The sequence below is a fragment of the Pocillopora verrucosa genome, chromosome 9 (genome assembly GCF_036669915.1).
Source record: "Pocillopora verrucosa isolate sample1 chromosome 9, ASM3666991v2, whole genome shotgun sequence".
Taxonomy (NCBI): Eukaryota; Metazoa; Cnidaria; class Anthozoa; order Scleractinia; family Pocilloporidae; genus Pocillopora; species Pocillopora verrucosa.
The window spans coordinates 3,353,226-3,376,106 of record NC_089320.1 but is presented as its reverse complement, the minus strand read 5'-3'; the positions used below and the strand labels follow the sequence as shown (position 1 = coordinate 3,376,106).

General features: G+C 38.8%; 3 protein-coding genes across 4 annotated transcripts; 2 read left to right on the top strand and 1 right to left on the bottom strand.

The window, feature by feature from the left end:
- Nucleotides 1–680: 680 nt before the first annotated feature.
- On the bottom strand, nt 681–8,295 carry LOC131770035 (diamine oxidase [copper-containing]). 2 transcript variants are annotated; one of them, XM_066172724.1, is made up of 3 exons: nt 8,215–8,295; nt 3,087–5,175; nt 681–2,477 (listed from the first exon to the last, which is right to left on the bottom strand). In XM_066172724.1, the coding sequence occupies exons 2-3, from the start codon at nt 5,157–5,159 to the stop codon at nt 2,148–2,150; spliced, it is 2,403 nt and encodes an 800-aa protein (XP_066028821.1). In that variant the 5' UTR covers nt 5,160–5,175; nt 8,215–8,295; the 3' UTR covers nt 681–2,147. The 2 variants fall into 2 exon arrangements, with proteins under 2 accessions (XP_066028821.1, XP_058941745.2); XM_059085762.2 differs by lacking the exon at nt 8,215–8,295 and adding an exon at nt 6,922–6,992.
- A 217-nt stretch (nt 8,296–8,512) lies between these two features.
- Nucleotides 8,513–14,058, top strand: LOC131770033 (diamine oxidase [copper-containing]-like). Its single transcript, XM_059085760.2, has 3 exons — nt 8,513–8,658; nt 10,145–12,269; nt 12,622–14,058. Exons 2-3 carry the CDS (start codon nt 10,158–10,160, stop codon nt 12,940–12,942), a joined length of 2,433 nt encoding a protein of 810 aa, XP_058941743.2. The 5' UTR covers nt 8,513–8,658; nt 10,145–10,157; the 3' UTR covers nt 12,943–14,058.
- A 2,343-nt stretch (nt 14,059–16,401) lies between these two features.
- Nucleotides 16,402–18,065, top strand: LOC131770037 (adenosine receptor A2a). Its single transcript, XM_059085763.2, has one exon. The coding sequence runs from the start codon at nt 17,017–17,019 to the stop codon at nt 17,938–17,940; it is 924 nt and encodes a 307-aa protein (XP_058941746.2). The 5' UTR covers nt 16,402–17,016; the 3' UTR covers nt 17,941–18,065.
- Nucleotides 18,066–22,881: the final 4,816 nt, after the last annotated feature.

Sequence of the window (22,881 nt, the reverse complement as noted above, 5' to 3'; positions counted from 1 at the left end):
AAATCCTATTCGAAGAGAAGCCAAATGCCGTGTGATCTATTTTATCAGGGATCCTTCCAGGGTGCCATAGAATGGGTAGTGTTGCGTGACATTAAAAAAAAACGGCTGCGAAGAATTGGGATATAGTCCCACTGGCAGTAGGTTTTTTTCATATGCTTTTAAAAAGTAAAAAACAAAACAAAACAAAACAAAACGAAAAAACTTAAAATGCCCAAAAGCCCGCGGGTCAGGGGTCATTTTCAAAGACATCACCCTCGGAGTACGTTACAAGTACGAGACGAGCGTGAGGAGATCTTTAGGAAGAAGGGGGTCGCGCGCGAGGAGGTACTTACAAAGCTCTATTTGCGATGAGTTCATGCTTGCATCAGTTCGTTTGAAAAACGCTCAATTTAATTTTGTATGTGTTAATGAATTTTTTTTCCAAATATATATTTTCGGCCATTTATACCAGTCATACTTCTCTCAGAATAGTTTTTACTTTTTGTGGAGCAGTCTCATTTTTCTTCTCACATGACCTGCTCCACAATGGAGATCTTCAATTAATAATAATAATAATAATAATAAAGATAATAATAATAATAAAGATAATAATAATAATAAAGATAATAATAATAATAAAGATAATAATAATAATAAAGATAATAATAATGATAAAGATAATAATAATAACGAGGCGGCTCTATTTTATAGAGGTTAGCAATTAACAGTAATGATCTGGTAAACATTGTAAAAAACATAAATATATATAGTTTTTAAAAACCCCAACTGGCAGGAGGCTGACGAGTCGGTCATGTAGAGAGGGCAGCCGAGGAATTGCACTCGGGACAACCAAGAACAACTTCAGTTAGTAGCAAGTTGAAGGTTTTGAATCCGAGACTACCAGATTACGGGGCCATCGCCCTTACTGAGCCAAACTTCCTCCAAAGTCGGATGACAACAAGCTCTTGAGAGTATCGGGGACTTTGATATATTCTAGGGGGTGGAGTTCATTTAATCGATAGGGCTGCCCTTTCTACATTTAAGCGGAAAACGTCCGTAATCAGTGCTTCTTTGAAAACAAGCAGACAATCCCACTGGGCAATGCCAATCGTATAATTGATTCCAAGCAAGACTGTACGATCTAAAGGAAGCAATACATAATTCCATTGAGAAACTGGACAGACGGTCGCTACATATATAGGAACTGAGAGCTAAACTCACATTGTATAAAACCTACATTTCAGCGCTACACACTGAATTCTCTTACAATATCTAGTCAGATTGATTTACCGTGTAAACAGGTCAGCAATACAGAACAAACAGGTCGCAGAGGAGAGGAAAAACAGTTCAGCGGCAGGCCAAACAAACATGCATGTGTTATCAATGAGAAATTTTATGAATTTACGTTATCTGACAAAAAACCAGCTCTACATATCTCACTAAGTGTCAACTACAATAATAAAAAAAAAAAATCAAGTTAGAGCAGAACTATCCGAAATCAAATGCAATCGTTCGAAATCGGACGGAATCGTTTGCAGTTCAGATGGTTTGCAGTCGTCTCGCCTACGGGTTGTTTCGCTTATGACCAATTCCCTACCCTCTTAAGTCGTTTCGCTAACGTCTCAAAGGTCGTTTCACTAACGTTTGAGGTTATTTCACTTCCGTTTGTATTCAGTTTTGTTTTCTTTGAAGTAGCGACAAATGAAATGCTGTACAGCAATACCGCGTAAGATCGGCCGATGATAGACCGTATTGATTGGTCGAAGTCGCAATGATCACTACATGTAAATGCATTTTCTTCGACTTCATTTTGTCTTGAACCGACTTGTATCAAGACATAATCTCTTGCTTGTATCAAATCGACTTTCAGTTTGCGTGGAAACGAACTAGCTCCCTCCGACTTTTTGGCCGATTAGAAATCGATCAAGTTCTGCCGATAGAATCACTTATCGTTTCGTAATACGTTAACGAAACGACCTGAGATGTTAGCGAAACGACATGAGACGTTAGCGAATTGGCATGGTCTTTAGCGAAACGACTTGAAGGCGAAACGAACAGTTACCATTCAGGTAATAGGGTACAAAAATGGTCTTTGGCGTCCGAAAGAAGACGATAGCGTCCGAGATCGAACGGAACGGAAGTGTTCGAAATAACTCAAAATAACCCATCTATCCATAAAGGTAAGTTCCATTAAAGTCAATTTTATAGTCCTTGGGGATGCATTGTGGTCCCACAGGAGTGCCATATCGCTCCACTATCTGCCCAGTGAAATAATACGGCTCTATGGGTTTGATCAAAATGGCGTTGGTAGATCCGATGGAAGGATCCTCGTCAAAGTAGTTGAAAGGTCTTATGAAGAAGCTGGCGGAGTTGGCAGCCGTAGCGGTGTTAGGCAAGTCTTCTGAATGAGGCACGTGCATCGCCCCTATTGTTACCCAGGAAACCAGGTCCTCATTGACAATGGGATCGTCATCCACGAGGTAATTACGGAAATCAACCTGGGAAAAATATGAGACAAATATTTTTAACTTTTATTAGCTTTAACAGGATTTCCCTTTCTTCTAATTGGCTGTTGGGATACATTTGGTTTTGGGTTTGCAACGCTTAGTCAAACAGCACTCTTAGTCGAGATAAAGCAAGTGGTTTATCTGTTTCACGACCTACCCTAAAACATACCAAAATGGGCTTATAAAAAGTGTAGTTGCCACTCAAAATCAAATGATTTAGATAAAAATAATTACAGAGTCCTAATTATTTACAACCGGTATGATAATTTGACGACGAGTAAGGGATGCAACCAACCCAAAAATCATTTCTGAGAGCTGACGGAGTATTTTGAAAATATTCCTGACTCTTTGCTGAAGGGCTGAGAAACGAACCAAGCAATTTTATCTCACTGATTTCCTTTTTCGTGCGTGGAAGGTTTGTGTTAGAAATCCGGAGTCAGGCTCAAGGAGAGAGGTACAAGCCCAGATGGGAGAAGAAGAAACAAGTACACACATATATGAAGGCTACGTCTTGTGTAATTGTAAGATGCTATCGATTTACCACCACTCCACATGGAATGCTCCAGATTAATCATTTCCTTAAACAAATTAATTACAAACCTGGGAATTTGTCGGTGACTGTTGGTTATATATAGAGCTGCTCTGTGTCTCATTCTCTTTGTATTTGGTGACAGCCATTTGGTAGAGGGACCAGCTCAACATCGGTGTGATCATCCAGTCTTCTGGGTACAACTGCTTCAACATGTTGTCCAGTTGGATGCGGTATCCTTTTTTCACACCCATTCGGTTTTTCTTCTTTTCATTGAAGAAGTTTAGGTACATTGGATGGTCAAAGTCAAACTTGTAAGCGGCATCCATTTCTGTTTTCTTCACATCGCGTTTCAGAACTTTCTGAACACGTCGTCTATCGGGAAACCATCGCTCAGTGATGTTTTCGATTCCAATTTCAATGGTCTCGAAAGAGTTCTTACGCCCACCAATGTCCAAGTCTACTTTATAATTGATAAGGTGATCGTGTGTACCACTTGTGAAATCCTTGTGGAGGGGGTATGCGTAAGGGTCCATGTTGGAGTCATAGAATGCTCCATAGACGTACCCAGAGGCTGACATTTTAACTTCAATGACACCATTTTGGTAAAATAAGAAGTCAAACACGTAGTCATAGTTATACAGCGTCGCCACAGAACGCAGAACTAAAACTTGGTTGGTCATTCCTCCGTAGAATTTATAACCATTGTAAAAGTTGTTATCATAATGTCGGCGAAGTGGCATTCCAGTGTTTAGTTCAAATACACAGACGGCGTTTCGCACAGTCGTTGGTTTTTGAAACATGTGCACCAGGTCAAAGAATGTTGCGGAGTAGGGACAATCCACACCACGAACCAGCTCCATGCTGTATGCTCCCATTCCCCAGCCTCCATCGAGGAAGTTATTCCACGAAGCGGCTGGGTAATAACCTGTATATGTTGCAGCTGCTTCTTGAAGACTGAGCTCGTAAACAATTCTCTCTCCGTTGAATTTTATATCGTAGATCTGCATGCCACTGTTGGAATCCATTCTGAAATCGAAGGACCAAGACATGTAGCTGACATGACGTCCGTTAACGGTATAGCGTTTTCCATCGGGCTCGTACTGTTCTGGTCCTCTCATTGGTGTGGGTGGCTGTGGATCTCTCCGACGTTGATAGCTTGAAAACAACGCGTCCTTCCCCTTTGGTGCAGGAACAAAAATCTTGTTGATGGTGTTGTTCTCGTATTTGGCCGCTAACTCATCAACAGAGTCAAATGTCTGATTATTGTAGAGAACCTTGAGTATTTTCCATTTTTTCGTGTCCGCTCCTCCAAAATCTACTAACATCGACAAGTCAAGATGTCCTGTCATGTCACGTTTGAAATTGATCCAACTTATGCGATCTTCGGCAGTAAATCCCATAGGAGAAGTAAAACCAATTCCAAGACACTTAGGTGACTTGCATCCGGTGAACGAGAAGCCATCGTAACTCTCTTTCATCAGCTTATCGAGTTTTGCAGAGGCATAATGTACAACATAGGTCATTATCATTCTCATGCGAGTATCAAAAGGCCGAGCATTGAATGTTACAAAGTCTTTCTCCCCACCAGGAATCTTTCTTGCGACGTGCCCAGTAGGTTTGGAAACAGGGCTGACTATATATTCTCTAACAAGCGGGGGATTGGCAGCGCCATGAAATACCACCGCCACAGCTTTCCGTTCAGGCTTGGTGCCATTGTTGTCCAAATACTCTAAAGCTTCATTCTTGGACGGTGGAAGAAACTGTATCATGTAGATGTAATTACTGTCGACCGATGCTTCGGCAGGTTCCGTTAGGTTAAGTGAAGCTTGCTCCATTAGATACGCTCTAACAGCGGTGATTTCTTCGATTGTTAGATCGTCGAAAAGACCCGAAGACTTAGGTGGGTCAGCAAGGCCATCCATTCCATTTACACAGTTTTCCACTTGAATAACATGATCTCCTTTGGAATTTTCAGCTGGCTCACGATCGCTTTTTGATTTCTTCGTTGCTACAACAATCAACGCAATCATTAACGCTAAACTTATCAAAATGAAGACGATGGCCAGAACTTTCCACACCACGGGTGCATTGGTAGGTGCGCGATCGGATTTCTTCTTGACCATGGGATCACTTGTCTCCATGACAATAAAAACTGACCTATAAAATGAAAAAAATGGTCAACTGACTCGTGTTATGGCGTGACTTCAAGCGATACTTCAATACGTCAATACACCAAGGGCTAAAAATAGCAGGGAGTTGTATGTTCAATTGAAGATCACTGTTAGAACGACCTAAGAGTATTTATGCCTACTTGTTGAACCTCAACAGAAAGCCGTCAACATCCTACTTTCAATGAGGCATTGATACAAGTAATCGTAGTTCGTCATTTTGCAAAACTCCTGCAGGGCTGGTATTGCTTGAAAGACCGTTGTTGTCTGTCTCTTAATCTACGAGTACACTAAGCAATTGTTACTCGCTTTACGCCCATGCATAATTAAACAGCCTAAAAACATTTGAAATGTCACGTTGAATCTGCAGAATACTTTCGGGGGAATGTTTTAGAGTTAAATTTGTTGAAAACACAAAACGTTTTTAGTATCATCGTGATATTTTGATTCAAATGAATTTGAAAGGATCCTATCATGTGTACATTGCGTCTAATATTTTAGGTGTTTTTACAACTACGTTAATCAACTGTCCCAAGCGTAATTTCAAGCGACTCAAGTATTGAATATACCAAAGGCTAAAAATAGCAGGAGGTTGTATGTTTAATTGAAGATCACTTTTGGAACGACCTTGGAGTTTCGTTGCCTTTTCGTTCAACTTCAGCTGAAAGCCACCAAGAAAACATTTTCAGTGAGATAGAGAAACTAGTAATCATGGTACGCCATTTTGAAGGAAAACCCGGTATTATTTGAAAGACTAATTAATATTGTCTGTCTCCTGATCCGTTTGAATTAGGCAGTTTTCAGTCCATGCGTAACTAAACAGCTCAAAAACATTTGCAATGTCACGAATGGAAGAAATTTGCAATGTCCCGTTGAATATGTAAGGTACATTCTAGGACATTTTTATAATTCAAATTGTTCAAAACACACAACGTTTGAGTGTCATGATACCTTGGAGTAAAAAGAAAACGAAAGGAGCAGAGTACATAGCGCAGTAACACAATGATCCTGGCTAGGTATCGATATTTCAGGAGTTGCAGCTCACCGAGGGGTTTCAAAATGCACCTACGTTAATCAACCATCTAAGGCTAAGAGAAGGTGCAAGAAACTACATATTCATTTCCTTCTCGTTTTGAATTCTTTGCACTTGCATTGGAATGATGTATCATAGATTGAGGTGTGATTTTACATATGATAAAGAAATGGTCGCATGTAACGACAAAATGCAACCAAGTGAAACTGTCGTTAAATATTTGGATGATTTTTCCAATTTAAGATTTCATTTTGAGTTTAAGCAAAAAGCTCTCGCGGTGAACATGAAAGGAGAGTATTACAGGCTTCCTTAGGCAACTCGCCTCACAATGAAATATTTTTCCTGCCGATTATCACTCCAATTACCCAGTATGTTTGTTTAATTTATGCTGACTCTCCACAAAAGAATTTTGATTTTGGATTACGCCACGAAAGCATCCGTTTATCGATAGAGAAGCGTTTGGACTAGCCAGAACAAGAGATCATGGCATTGGATGTGACCCTCATTACACATTCAAATAGTACAGGTCTACATTGACTTAAGCAAAGTGAACTGCAGGCCTTCAGAGCAAAAAGTCACAAACCACTTCTAATGAAATCCAATTCCTTCAATCTAGAATGTCTTTACATGTTTAAATACCGTTAAATATCGCTTCTAGTGAAAGCTGGACCTTGAAAATCAGTGCATCTGAAAGAACCTCACCTGCAAGACGATGAAATACCCAATATACACTAAGCGTTCGTGAAGCTGATCAATGAGTAGTGATTGTGACTGAACCAACGGCCCAGCATGCTTTTCAAGCTTAGATGCCTCTCCCAGCCCCACTAAAATACAATTCTGTGCGTGATCGCTTGTTTAGGTGCCCTCGATTTGTTAAACTTTCGACCGCCGGAAATAAATTAAAATTTAAGCTTTCAGCAAGTCACATACAGTGTACATGAATTGGTAATATCTCACGGTAACATGGAAAAATTATTGATTTTCTTGGAAACCCGACATAAGCTTATTTCACCAATTCAATATCATTCATGTCCGAGAAATGCAACGAGGATTTTAAATAGTAAAAAAAAAAAAAAAAAAAAGATAAATACAGAGGGGCAAAAATGTATATGATTTCATTAACAATCCAGCTTCAACTTGCATTACATAGGGAAAGAATATGCCGGTCAGTAATCTGTCAAGTGTTCCAAACAATGTACATGAAAAAAAAAGTGTCATTATCATTCATCATGAAGAGGTCAAGAGAAGATGAACAACTTCATATTTAAATTAAATTAAAATTTGTCTAGGCTTCTTTTCAGGATGTAAATTTCCCTGACACTGAAAGTGAAATTCTCTGACTTTTCCCACGCCTTGAGGTAATTCATTTTCCCTTTTTCCCATGTTGACCAAGAAAAATCCTCGCCTTTGAAATGTTCAGAGCACACTTTGACACTAGATGTTACTGTTCGGTATTTAATTCTATTTTTGTTTATTCTAGAAGTCCGCATCTGTTTTTAAACAAACTGAAAATCAACCATCACATCACTAGACGCAATTATTTTTCTGGTCGTTTACTCTGCAGATTCCGTGCAAGAAGTAGTTGAAGCAACGTAGCATGGATACTGAACTTCTTAAGCTTATGATACTTAGGGTATTTATGAAAAGACTAATCCAATTTCAGACCACGCGACCAACTTATGACGCATGAAGCTATCAAGTCATTGATCACGGTTAAGAAATTGAGTCAGTCTAAACATCTTAACCCTTCGCTTCAGTCGTGTTTGTTGTGTAAAATTTAAATGTTGTCCAGTTTGTTATGTTCATCGAGAGTAACGATAAGCAATCACTTTGTGGTACAATGCAATAGCCCCACATACGATAAGGTTTGTTTTTGTAATCTCACGAAAGCATTCGCATCACGTGCCTTTCTCAAGTTGTGCTAAAATCATTTAAACCGAAGAGATACGTCGACCACGTTTGCACATTTCTTTTAAAATCGGAATAATCACTTACTTCGCATTTGAATATTTCGGTGTTACTTTAAAATGTCAAGGTATGAAGACAATGGAGCTTCGAGAGTAGTGCAATGAAAAGTGAATAACAATGGCATAATGATTGACACAAAGTCGCTCGATGTTTTACATAAGCTGTCTCTAAGATATTCCGTTGCTGTCACGTAACTGCTGAGCGAAAAATTTTCGCTAAAGAGTATCGTTTCTTGAAGGCTTTTTTTTTTCGTAAATACAAACGCATTTGCTGGATGTATTTGCGAGGAGTTTGATACAGCGAAAGTTCGTAATGCACGACTATTCTCTTGCTCTCTACACTCGCTCCGCTAAAAAGTATCTGTCATATTGTCACGCTAGTCTATTTACAACTTAGTAACCTCCGCAGATCTGCCACTGTATGTATCAGTCTTACACTGACGCGACGGATTAACGGTTCCATTTGATTCAGGTATGATCTTTTTTTTTTTTTAATAGTGTATTGAAAAGCTTGAAACACATTTGTGGATTAGCTCATCCTGTAGGAAACGTCAACACTATTCTAAAACGGATCTTTATTACAAACTATTACCAAAAGGCCATCCCTGAGCCGTTCAGGACGTTTAGGTTTACCAAGTACAGCAATCAAATTGAATAATTACAACTGAATAAGGAAGTAAGGGCTCAACCGATTAACCTTTGTAATTATCATGAGGAACAAGGTTTCATATCCAGCCTTTTTTTTTTATTTTTTCGGTACTTCAATATTATTTCCGCTGTACACCGTCAGTATATAAATCAAAACCGAAATGGTTTACTGAAAGCGTACAAACTAAATCTCTTGATCCTGAAGAAAATCACAACCAATTGTTATTCTAGTCGTTTCATCAATTGGCTCATTTGCTTCGGAAAAAAACAGTCATGCTTTTAGAGGTGGCTATTTAAAAGAAAACGGATGAAAAGCAAAAACATTTATTGGAACGAGCAAATTAGTAAATGTCTGACGACGGTTTTGTGTGACAATTTCCCAACAGTTTTACTAAAATGCGAAGTTATTGCCAACAGAACTGCGAGAAGAAGCAAGAAATTGCTGTCAGTTATCTACTGATATTGATACCTAGCTGTTTTCAAGGTTACATTTTCAAAAATGTCCTCTGCCTCAACTATTATATGCAAATAATCTCTCTCTCACACTGTCTGCTTTACGTCATTATTGTTATTGCTAAGGGGATCTTAAGAGTCACGTTTTTTGTGTTGTCACCGCATGAAATGAAAAACAGGGCTTAGACTCTGAGTATGCTTGTTGGTTTTATCGGGAAGCCGCATGGAAACATTTGAAGATTTTGAGATCATTAGAGAAGCAAGCCCACGTTTTGCAAGTTATATTAAAGTGAAGGAATTTTGACCCTTGAATTATTTGTCCCCAAGTCTATGGCGCTTTCTTTTCGGTCGAACATATTATCCTCGCGTGCGCTAAGGGCCTAAGCCCCGTCAGTTCCAAAGAAGTTCATTTTTTCTGGTCTTAATACAGTATCAAATTTGGTTCTGTCTTTTATTTCCCATAACGTGAGCCATAAAAGAAGGTTTTACTTTTAAGTTTTGCTTGATTGGTATTGATTGATTGGTATCAGAGTACAAAGCATAAAGCAGAGCTTAAGCTGTCACGCCATCTGCTAAATTGTACTATGTCCAACGAAGCAAAGCTACGCCTCGTGTTTCTCCCTACACTTCTTTCGTGCTCTAGTCGCCTCCTGCGTGCATTACAACAGAACAGAGCACGGTCAAGGCTTCTCTATTTGTTAAAGCATGTATAAAATTACCACAGCGTTTCCAAGGTCAAGAGGACCAGAATTAATTAAGTCCAAAGAATGCCACCCGGAGGCACATATCTACTAATTGCACGCTATTAGTCAGCAAAAGTGATAATCTCAAATTGATTTCATTTCTACCTTGCGTAGGTCGTTGTTGGCAATGGAATCGAGCGATCCTATGCTTAAGAAGAAAGCCAGCCCAGCGCTCAGCTCAGCCCCTATGCTGTGGAAGGTCCTGGCCATCATCTTCATCGTGATAAGTGTAGCACTTTTAATTGCTCTGATAGTTGTTGCAACAAAGCAACAGAAAGGGGCCGAGAACCAAGACGCAAAGCCAAAACCAACCTCTAAGACCACGATGAGTGTGGAACCTTGTGCTGATGGGATGACGAGTTCCAAAGAACCACCAAAGTCTTCTAGTCCTTTTAACGACCTGACAGTCAGCGAGATCACCGCCGTTAGGGATTATTTACTGAAGCAGGCCTCACTAAACCTCACGGAATATTCCAAGGCTACAGTCGACAGCAATTATATTTACTTGATACAGTTGCTTCCGCCGTCGAAAGAGGAAGTTCTGGAGCATCTAGACAATAATGGTGCCAAGCCCGAACGAAAAGCTGTTGCTGTGGTTTTCCATGGTGCCACCGATCCACCTGTGGTAAAAGAATACATCATCCATCCGGTCTCGACGCCAACTGATTACAAGGTTAGAGAGATTCCAGGTGGACAGAAAAAAACTGTTCCATTTAATGCTCGCCCTTTTGATGGCGTTGTAGAATATAACGCACTAGAAAGAGAGATTGTCAAGGAAGCTGCCAGTAAACTCGCCAAGTTAATGTCTGAAAGTTATGACGGCTACATCTATATCTTCCCCTGTGTCTCTGGTATAAAGTGCTTACAGTTCCTTTACACAGCTCCTATGGGTTTTACAGGGGAGGACCGCTATACCTGGATCTACTTTTTTCGCGGGGATGTTGCAGGCCATTATCTTCATCCTCTAGACTTGATGTTCCTGGTAGATCATGGAGGAGCGGACGTTTCTAAATGGAAAATCCTCAAGGTTCTTTACAACAATCAGACTTTTGACACTATAGACGAGTTAGCGGGAAAATTCGAAAATAATACCATTAACAAGATTTCTGTGCCAGCTCCAAAAGGCACAGACGCGCTATTTTCCAGTTACGAACGTCGAGAAGTTCCTCAGCCATTTAAGCCAATGAGAGAACCAGTGCAGTATGAGCCCGATGGAAAGCGTTACTCTGTAAATGGACGTCAAATTACCTACATGTCGTGGTCGTTTGATTTCAGAATGGATTCCAACAGTGGTATGCAAATCTACGATATTAAATTTAACGGAGAGAGAATTGTTTACGAGCTCAGTCTTCAAGAAGCAGCGGCTACTTACGCAGGTTTTTATCCAAGCCCCTCTTGGAATAACTTTCTTGACGGCTCATGGCGAATGGGAATGAGTAGTTACGAAATGGTTCGAGGCGTTGATTGCCCTAATACTGCTACTTTCTTCGACTTAGTGCACATGATTGGAGTTGGAAATCCGCAGACCTTTCGCAACGCAGTGTGCGTATTTGAACTAAATACTGGAACACCACTTCGTCGGCATTATGATAACAACTTTTATAATGGTTACAAGTTTTATGGAGGGATGGCCAACCAAGTATTAGTTCTGCGTACAGTGGCAACAGTTTACAATTACGATTATGTTTTCGACTTCATATTCTACCAGAACGGAGTCATTGAAGTCAAGATGTCAGCTTCTGGGTATATTTTTGGAGCATTCTATAACTCTAACATGGACCCATACGCATACCCGCTTCATGAGGATTTCACAAGTGGTACACACGATCACCTTATCAACTATAAAGTGGATCTGGACGTTGGTGGCAGGGGAAATTCGTACGAGACTATCGAAATTGGGATCGAAAACATCACTGAGCGATGGTTTCCTAACAGACGACGTGTCCAGAAAGTTCTGAAACGCGATGTGAAGAAAACAGAGATGGATGCATCTTACAAGTTTGACTTCGACCATCCAATGTACCTAAACTTTTTCAATGAAAAGAAGAAAAACCGAATGGGTGTGAAAAAAGGATACCGCATCCAGCTGGACAACATGTTGAAGCAGTTGTACCCAGAAGATTGGATGATCACACCAATGTTGAGCTGGTCCCTCTATCAAATGGCTATCACCAAGTACAAAGACAATGAGACACAGAGTAGCTCTATTTATAATCAAAACTCGCCAACAGATCCACAGGTTAGGCTCTCTTTTTCTAAAGCTTGTTTTCTTCTGTTTAACGTGAAATAAATATATATGAATACATGTAGCGAAGAAATAATGTCTGTTCTGGAGGATACAGTGTAAGAGGGTTAAGAGCTGCGTGGAAAACACTCTTCCAAACGTTTGGTAATAAATGGAAAACGCATCCAATCTGACCACGTTGAATTGAAATAATGCTCTCTTGATGAATGTATTTTGGAGACAACGATAGTTTTTATGATATCATGCTTGTTGTCATTGGTTGTATGTTGTCAGGCAAGGCAATGAACGCTGTTATGAGTGCTTCAAACGTTACGAATATATTTAATCTTTCTTTACCATTTCACAGGTTGATTTCCGTAATTACCTCGCGGATGATGACCCCATTGTGAACGAGGATTTGGTTGCCTGGGTTACAATTGGCGCGATGCATGTGCCTCATGCAGAAGACCTGCCCAACACCGCCATGGCTGCCAACTCCGCTCGCTTCTTCATAAGGCCTTTCAACTACTTTGACGAGGATCCTTCTATCGGATCTACCAATGCCATCTTAATTACACCGATTGAGCCCTATAACTTCTCAGCGCAGAAGGTGGAGCGATATGGCACTCCTGTAGGACCGCAATGCATCCCCAAGAAACACACAACTGACTTCAAGGGTACTTATTGATGGACAACTGTTTTTTTTTTGTTGTTGTTGTCGTCGTTATTTTTGTTTTTGTTTTTTTTCTGTTGTTTGTTTTATTTGGAACTGTATGCTTACGAATATGTCGTATTACTCTACTTAGTGAGGTAGATCAATTCATAATATACCAAAGTCAAAAGCTACCACCAAATTGCAAAAATGTTGAGACACTTTGAAGAAAAAGTGCGGTTAGCGATTTCATCTGAAGGTTAATAAGAATGTTAGTGAAAAAAACCAAAAAAAATCAAAAGGTACTCCCATGTACATGATACTGCCTATAGCAACATTGCAAAAGAGTGGTAAGGGGATACAATATGTTGGATCACATGGTGAACACTTTTCTGTTCTCAAATGTCTCAACTACTTTTGCAACTGGTTATACCTTTATCCTTTAACCTTTTGATTATACGATTAGGTTTCATGAAACTCTTGTTATTAAATCTTGTAGGAAGGAAAGCTCTTGTGTTGGATCTTAATAGAGTAAGATGAGTGCAACACTACGCTAGGCTTTTATTACCACAGTTGTATTTTCTAATTATTTTAGTCTTCATGATTTCCAAATCACTGCGGCTGTAAACATGGTTTTGGTGTTCATTTGATTTAGGTGCATTTTGACAAATTCTGATACTATGGGCATGTTTTCAAAACCGTCCGTAAGCTCCTTTTCCTTGACATTTTCCCTTCTGTCGTAAAGGCGTGCATGGATAGGAAAAATTTTTTAAGTCTGTTTGTTCTCCGGTGATGCGAATTCCTCTGTCCCTAAATTACTTTACGTAGATTGTAGAATTTATTGCAACTTTGCGCTTATTCTTAGAATCACAAACATTAGCACATGCATCCAGCATAATATGGAAACTTTTTGTCGCCAAATGAACGATTTAATTTTGTCATGTCATTAAGTAAACGTTTCACATTTCCCTAATTGTCAAAAAAACAAGGATATTAGTAAATTAACAAGTGAGTTTAACATGGTACATTTTTTGCGTAAATGGTTCGTTGATAGGGTAACTCTAAGAAAGGCCTGTAGCTTTAACGACGAGACGGAAGCAAAGTGGAAGAAGGCAGACAATAACAGAACCAACTATGAACACAATAAATCTTTAGCGCCTTGTCCTTTTTTTTTTAATCTTTCCACTTCTTCTTCTCAGTCACCTCTAAACAGGACAGTGAGATGTTGCTGTTAGTTTAGAGTCGTGATCTTGTTTTCATAGTCATTATCACCAGTACGTTGAGGAGAACTATGAAGGGACAAATGATGGTGTTGATGACGATGGTTATAATGTAACTGAGCACCAATAGGACATTTGCTGTGTCACCTTCTCCAATGGTTAAGTTTGTAGCGTTTGTAAAACTATCCATGGAAAAGTTTGCCATATCTAATTGGAAATTTAATGCAACTAAAGTATGTATCTGAACAACCGTTTCTACAAGACGTTTACCATTACATAATAAAAAGAAAGTCAGGTTTCATTTTTCATCTCCTGGGAATGACTACTGAATCCACATATGCATGACATCAATGCAGCACAAAGCTGAATTGGAAACGCTAAACTCCGCCCGATCAAATAAATTTCTCTTAGTATTTTGCCCATGAATAAATTTTAATCCGAAAGTGATTGAGGCCCAATTTTAATCCCATCTTACCAATACTATAAAATTAGTTTTTAAAAGTCCAGAATGGTTTCAGCGCATGAGAGCCAAATTGAAGTTGTGGTGATAAAGAAAAACATCTTGACTGCCTTTTCACATAACATATTGTTCTAACTTCAGGAGATTATTTCGCTTTCCATGGCTACATAAATGTTTCGTGCACGTTTAGCTCATCAATTTTCGTCCGTCAAATTTTATTTGACGGACGAAAACTTTTGATCCTTTGGCATCTATTGTGCCCTGGCACCATGGGCTTAAAGAATAGTATTTACATTACGGCTTTTTTAATGGCCAGTTACATCGTTCGCAAGTTTCAATTTTACGTCTACAGCACAAGGTCTCGCAATTCGACTCACTGAAGTAAGCCAGGATGAAGGAATTAGAAAGTAAACTGATTTGAGTAAATGTTGAGCGCAACCGCTCAGAAAATTATGAAAATTACGAAAGTTGTTAACGATCCAAAAGAAATTTGCATTGAGAAATCTTTGTTTTTGTTTTGTTTTTGTTTTTTTTTTTCACGACGATATCACATTGTATAATTTACATAAGAGATGGCCTCAATCCTGAACATGGAAATTAAGTCCACCCGATGGGGAATATACTCTTGAAATCGAATTTCTTTCGTCACTATATCTGAAAGCAAGCTCTCAAGTGATTGTCAAAGTCTCCCTGACTGCCGTTCTGGTTGGTTTATTCCTTATCATAGTGTATGGCTTTACTTTTAGGAATCAGGTTGAATTAAATAGATAGCAATTGCAATAAACGACGAAGCCAATCGAACATGCCTATCAGATTAAGCAAAAGGATTTCTTTAATTCCGTTTTAAACCGAAGAAATAACTGTAAGATGCCGCATGGATTGATTACGTTTTTTAGTGATGTGAGCCAATCACGCGCGTAATTTCATCCGTTCAAGGTACATTTTGCGGTAGCTGGAAGCAAGTGCACGCTTTTAGCTATATCTGTTTTATCCTTAGATAATCGTTTTGATTTTTCCTTTTTACAGGGGACAATTTGTACACCAAATTTATGCAATAAAAATATTGGTCACCGTGCTAATTCAAGAGCTGAAGACCATCATGCTTCTTTACCTGGTCCATTGATTGAAAAAAAAATACCATGTTCTTGGAAAGCGCGCGCGCTTATCCGCCTGATTACATAAATTTTTATTTCCAGTACATGATGTGCAGTGCAATACTGAGGAATCACTTTAAAAGCAATTTCCTCACTTTCGGGTCGTAATGAAGAAATCGTTTTGTTTGATGGGCCCTCTCGGGAAGCGAAACTGTTTATTGCAACTACAATCCATAAAATTCAACCTGTTTCCTTACAGCAAAGTATCGCACTATCAAAAGGAGAAGAGAAATTAAAAAATAAATTAGTATAGAGTATATTTCCCATCGGTAACCGACTGAATTTTCATAATTAAGATTGGGGCATTCTCTTTCATGGATATTACGATGTCTTATCAATTAATCGCAAACCAAAATTAAAGAAACCCTTACAGCCTACGTAAACGGGTGAAACAACATTTTCTTCATGCTTATTTCGTTTGCATCATTTGCCTAATTAGCAATCATTCAAAAAAATTCATAATTTTCTGAGCGGCTGCGCCAAACATGTGTTTTTTACCCTCTTGCTTTCCTATCTTGGTTTCATTGATCCGAATTGCGGAATATTGCGAGAAAAAATGGGCGGTTTACGCAAAAGGCAAATTATAAAACCACGACACGGAAGATGAGACCAGTGTCAAATTATTAGATATTTCAAATGAATCTTTCTTGACGCACCTAAAAAGGTGAGCTTTAAACTTACAGTGATTTACATATGATTGGAAATGAAAAAGCCGCAAGATAGATTTTAAACTAAAGAATTTGTATATGCTTTTTTTCCAATGCAAATCTAATCAAACAAATGAAAACTAATCAACTTATGAAACACGAAACACCTATCGATCGATGGATAGCGTAAAACAGTCCTCAGAAATTAAGTGAGAACATACTTCTAAGTGAAGAGACGATCGAACACTTTCTAGTCATAGTGGTCAATCGAGCTCTCAAGGGCTGAAACGATTTTAGATTTAAAAGCACACGTTTGGCAATACCTGAAAAATCTAATTAAAAATGACCTCAATCATTTTTGGAATAAGATTTATTCATGGGCAGATCTTGAGGAAAATCCTTTTGATTAGGCGGCGTTTAGCGATTCTGATTTAGCTTTTTCCTGTATTGTTGCTGGACACATGTCGACTGAGAAGTTATTCCCAGGAGATGCTTAAACCACTCTCTATTAAAACCATAAGATTTCCTGCCCCTTTACCTTCCTCCGATTTCATGCCAGAGAGAGAACGACTGGTTGAACAAGTTGTTCCGAGACGTATACTTATCTTGCATTTAGCTTTTAGATCGACATGGTAGACGTTTCCTTGGCCAGTTTTACAAATTTTACAAACAAAACTAGCGGACAAGGCGACACAGCAGATGTATCTCCGGTGGCTGGTGCCATAATCATAATCATCATCAACACCATCACTTTTCCCTGCACAGTTGTGCTCAACGCACTTGTGATAAAGGCTGTGAAAACGACGCCTCGACTCCGTACCAACAGCAACATCTTGCTGGCCTGTTTAGCGGTGACCGACGCCTTAACTGGTCTCCTTGGCCAGCCATTGTTTGTCCTGTGGAAGATTTTCCTATTAGTTGGTCTCAGTAACAGTAAAATAGTTGAAAACTGCAATTACACAATTGTGATTATAACACTTACAGCTTCATTCTTTCATCTGATGTTCGTTACTTTCGAGAGACTCATAGCTATCAAATTTACAATGCAATACTCAAACACTATAACTGATAATAGCATGAAGAGAGCAGTGTTAGTAGCTTGGATCATTTCCTTTATTTTTGGAGTTTTTGATGTGATAGAATGGGATCTAGTAGTACGTTCTCTGTCTGGTGTTCTTACTGCTTCATGTATTATTTTCCTTTCTGTCGCTTATTTCATCATGTATCGTGAAACACGTCGTCACCAAGAGAAAATTAAAACTCAGCAAATGCCCCAGGAAGAAGTGGAAAGATTTACCAAAGAAAACAAAGCGCTTAAGACAACTTTATATGTAGTTGGTGCTGTTTTTGTTTGTCTTCTTCCACTTTGTTTCTGTCTTATTGTTATAGCTACAGGTCTTTCTGAAAGTTGCCCCATCGATCTGTCATTGATGCAAACATGTGCCATGTTAAACTCGTTTGTTAATCCACTGATTTACTGCTGGAGACAAAAAGAGATGAGACAGGTCATTTATGGAATAAGACCCGCGGTAGTGCATATACACAACCAGTGAAGGAAGGGAATTTGGTAGAAAGTGTTAAAACCTTAGGTACCACATATCTAAAATTTGCTGACGTCTTTTCCAGCCACTGGATAAACAAAATTCCTGAGTTACTGGTTTTTTTTTTGGTAATTATGTTTTCGGGAGGTGATTCGTTAACCGCCTGCAAATTACAAAGTTACTTTCAATTGTCCCTGTTTTCTAAAGTTATAATAAACAGTGAATACAACTTTTTGTTCGTTCTTTTTTTCTTTAGTTCTCGTTAAATGGTTTAAGAAAAGAACTACGCGTTTTCCCACGAAAAGGTTTTTTTGTTAATTGTCTCCTTAAACACAAGGGAATACTAATGAGTATATAGGATTTGCGTTATGTCCCAAATACAACAGGCAAGTTGCACAACCAATGCTATGCAATATTATGGAAGATATTCTTTTTAATGTTCTACAATTACAGCTATTTAGGCAGCTCTTTATTAGCTCGTAGCGTTTCTGATCAACTGATTGAATGTCAGTTATCATAACGATAATAGTTTCTACTGACCTGGAGCGTATTTCATGCCTGATCAACTGAGGTTAAAAGTATCAGAGTAACCACGACAGCCTATAGAATTTCGTCATTACTTTCCGGATTTCAGTGATCTGCGGCACCTCAGATAGTAACAATTTTTGCTCGCGACCCACGTCTACAATATCCCTTCATGCACAAGTGCAATTCAACGCTAAATACCCTCTCTTCGATAGCCAATCAGACCGCGAGTTTACCTCTAGCTATGCGATTCTATTATAGACTAATTTATTATGATTATTATTCCGACGCAGATAGCGGCGTAAAATCGCACAGTCTATAGACTATGTTAGTCACATATTACGCCGTTATCTATATTCACATCATCTAGGGGAAACTAGAAAACTCGATTGACGACGGAAGCGCAGAAGTCCGTCAATAATTTCCGGACAGCAAAATTTGCGGCAACTGGACTTCTAGCAAACCAAGGGAAACTGCATTTGACATGCCTTCACTCGTCTTAAATGTTTCATAATACTCTCAATTGGAGTAAGCTTACTCATATTAAATGACAACAACATGAACAATACAGCATGACACACTGCAAGTTCGTTGCGTCATACGCTTAGCTATTCGGTGTACACATCAACGGTCTCAGTTGTATTAAGGACAGTTCTTGAAAGTTCAGTAGAGAAGTTTTAATGAAATTAAATAAGATTTTCGGCTACGTCAACAATAAAGCTAGATTCAGAGTCTAGTTGTCGGCAATTTTACCAACTGACGAGATCGATTATTACATGTTTTAGTTTAGGATCGTACGATAAACCCAACAACAATGACCGTCTGTCGGTGCTTTTACTGAAGCCTAATATCATACATAAAATCGGTCCGTAAAACCGTCCGTAAGCTCCTTTTCCTTGACATTTTCCCTTCTGTCGTAAAGGCGTGCATGGATAGGAAAAATTTCTTAAGTCTGTTTGTTCTTCGGTGATGCGAATTCCTCTGTCCCTAAATTATTTTACGTAGATTGTAGAATTTATTGCAACTTTGCGCTTCTTCTTAGAATCACAAACATTAGCACATGCATCCAGCATAATATGGAAACTTTTTGTCGCCAAATGAACGATTTAATTTTGTCATGTCATTAAGTAGACGTTTCACATTTCCCTAATTGTCAAAAATACAAGGATATCAGTAAATTAACAAGTGAGTTTAACATGGTACATTTTTTGCGTAACCGAATTTCAAGGCAATCCGTTGAGTTTACGTACCTCATTAATTCGTTCAAAGAGGGCTCATTCGCGTAAAAACGAAGTAGGTTTTCTTTTTTGCTTTTAAAATTTTCCCAATAATTCACGCCATTGGATGACAACTTGTCAAGTTATGATTACACTCTAATAAATTCGAAATGCCGACCGCTAGTAGAAAGACATAGGCGCCCTGTAGAGTCTCAGGTGACTCGGAGCGAAAACACTATGCGAGTGGCTATGAAATAGTTTCCCGTGACAGACCTTTATTTCAATTTTGCTGAACGATAATTTTTATTTCAACTATTTTTATTTTCAAATGAAAGCGCCTTAGGCAAGCCGCGGCAAACCTTGTGGTTACTGACGGAGTGCGAGCAGCGAAGATTGTCTAAACCACGAGCCTTTATCCGTTTCGGTGAGATTCTTACGCCTTTGTGCTTTGAATTTCTTTCTTTCTTTGTGTGGACATGCAGGCTTCTTTTTTACTTTCACCAATGAATTCGAACTCTTCTCCTTTTTATTTTTTTCCGTTCACAGTCTAGTTTTAAACGCAGGTAGATAGCAAAGATCTTTATGTGCAACAGAAATCAGGAGATGTTGGGGCGATTAGTTCATAGATCAAGATGTTTTGCCGCAAAAAAAAGAAAAAGAAAAACCATCGGTAGTCATCTTTGTTGGCTATCCATAATTGGCTAGCAAAAGAATTCAGTTCGAAAACATGTTTTAGTAAATAACTCGGGCGCATTTTAATAATTTACCAAAAGTTTTCTTGAAAACTCTAGTTAAAATAATAATGTTTAGTTTGACAATTAAGTGCCGCTCCCGAAAAGAGCGGTCCTCTCGACTTCCCATCGGAAAAAAGTTTTCTTTTATTTTTTGCCCATGAAAAGTTTTCAGGACGCATGTTTCAAAAGTAGTTTAGTTGTTTTCCAATTCTCTTTTTTTTTGCTTCGCCACAAACCAAAATTGATTTTTGGCCAGACCACCTCTGAGAACAGCGATCGAAAGTGTCAATTTCAAAGATTTTGTCCAGCGCGCAGCGACTGCAACAATGTAGCTCACGGAATTCTATCTCGCTACAAGTTACATGGTCTATTCAGTTAGTTCACCGACAAAATATGGAAACTTCAGCTGAAATATTTTTCATACCAGCGTGATCAGAGGAGACACTTCTCTTCGACCTTACTTTGCATATCAAAAATTCACTACTTTGTACGAAAGAATTCTCAAAATGCAGGCGTTAATCGGGCCGAAAAAGCATATCAGTGCATAGTTTATACACAATTGAGGTCACTGATTGCCTCAAACCCGCTGGTGTATGGAAGCTAGAGATATACCAGCGGATATACCCGATATACCCGCAAAAAAAGAGAATTGGAAAACAACTAAACTATTTTTGAAACATGTGTCCTAAACCCTTTTCATGGGCAAAAAATAAGAGAAAACTTTTTTCCGACGGAAAGTCGAGAGGACTGCTCTTAGCGAGAGTGGCACTTAAAAATAATAATAAAAAACTGACCCTCGAAGGTCTACCGTATCTTTCAGTGCTATGATTGATCCGTCCCATGTGTGCACACTTGACTTTTTCTCGCGCATGAATTAAAATAGATTTTGTTTACATAATCAATAATGTTGCTTCTGTTATTGATAATTGCATCAATTTCGCTTGGTGCCACTAAAGAGAATGTTAAATGGGACGAATAAACGAGAGAGAATATGAAAAGATTAAGAGGGTCGCACGAATACTGGCAATTACCTTCGAATTTTTGGGGCTTATTTAGGTTGGTATAGTGAGCTGAGGGTTAACTTATGTGTGATGCATAAATAACATGGATAACAATGGATCTTTTTGTCGCTACTTTGGCCTTTATCGTCCGTTGCGGTCACTGGCGAAAGCTTTGGGTCAAGTGATAAAGCCTCTCCGATCAACTTGAGTGCTTGTATTCATGTTCAGTGTTTCATATTCCGCTTTGTTCTGCTTTATTGTTGTGCAGATGTGGACTGAGAAGTCATTCCCATGAGACGCTTACAAATCACTAGCTAAATAAAGGGTCACATTGCCCCTGTATTTATCTTCCTCCGATTTCGTGGGAGGTTAAACATCTAGAAGAAACAGTTCTTCCTGAAGACCTAGTTCATTTGGACTGAGCTCCCATTTCGACATGGCAAATTTCTCCTTGGCTAGTTTCATGAACGCCTCGAACATCAATGATAGAGAAGCAGATGTCCTATTGGTTGCTGATTCTATAATCATAATCATCATCAACACCATCACTTTTCCCTGCACAGTCATTCTCAACGTACTTGTGATAAAGGCTGTGAAAACAACGCCTCGACTCCTTACTAACAGCAACATCTTGCTGGCCTGTTTAGCAGTAACTGACGCATTAACTGGTCTCCTTTGTCAGCCTTTGATTATCCTGTGGATAATAATACTATTATTCGGTCTCAGTATTAATGCAACAGTTGAACATTTCTGTTCCACATTTATTGCTGTAATGCTAACAGCTTCATTCTTTCATGTGATGTTGGTTACATTCGAGAGACTCATAGCTATCAAATTTACGATGCGATACTCAAAAATTGTTACTTACAATAGCATGAAGATAGCAGTGCTATCAGTTTGGATCTTTGTTTTCATCAATGGTATTTTAAGAATGACTGTCTACATAGTATCCCGTTATTTAACAGGCCTTATCACTACTTCAAACATTCTTTTTCTTGCTTTCACTTACTTCACCATCTACCGAGAGACACGTCGGCACCAAAAAATGATAAAAACTCAGCAGCTTCCCCAAGATGAAGTAAAAAGGTTTGTCAAAGAGAACAAGGCGCTTAAGACAACTGTGTTTATAGTTGGTGCTGCTACTGTTTGCCTTCTGCCGATTTGTTTCTGTTTTATCGTAAAAAATACAGGCTTCTATGAGATTTGCCCAATCAACGGACGATGGAGGTTGACATGTCTCATGTTTAACTCGCTTGTTAATCCACTGATTTACTGCTGGAGACAAAAAGAAATGAGAAAGGTCATTTTTGGACTAAGAACCCGGATCGTGTCTGTAAATATCCAGTGAAGGAGGGCAATGTAAAAGAAAGGGTAACAACTTGATAACTACACATGTAAAATTTTCCCTACGTCTTTTCCATACACTGGATAAACAAGACTCCTTAGTCATAGTTTTCCTATCTATTATGTTTTTGA

What these genes read in the sequence shown, in the direction of transcription:
- LOC131770035 (XM_066172724.1), bottom strand. Translation starts at nt 5,159, where the DNA reads ATGGAGACAAGTGATCCCATGGTCAAGAAGAAATCCGATCGCGCACCT. An exon ending in AGTCACCGACAAATTCCCAG is followed by an intron (nt 2,478 to 3,086) that starts GTTTGTAATTAA and finishes TATTTTTCCCAG; the next exon opens with GTTGATTTCCGTAATTACCT.
- LOC131770037 (XM_059085763.2), top strand. Translation starts at nt 17,017, where the DNA reads ATGGTAGACGTTTCCTTGGCCAGTTTTACAAATTTTACAAACAAAACT.
- LOC131770033 (XM_059085760.2), top strand. Translation starts at nt 10,158, where the DNA reads ATGGAATCGAGCGATCCTATGCTTAAGAAGAAAGCCAGCCCAGCGCTC. An exon ending in ACTCGCCAACAGATCCACAG is followed by an intron (nt 12,270 to 12,621) that starts GTTAGGCTCTCT and finishes ACCATTTCACAG; the next exon opens with GTTGATTTCCGTAATTACCT.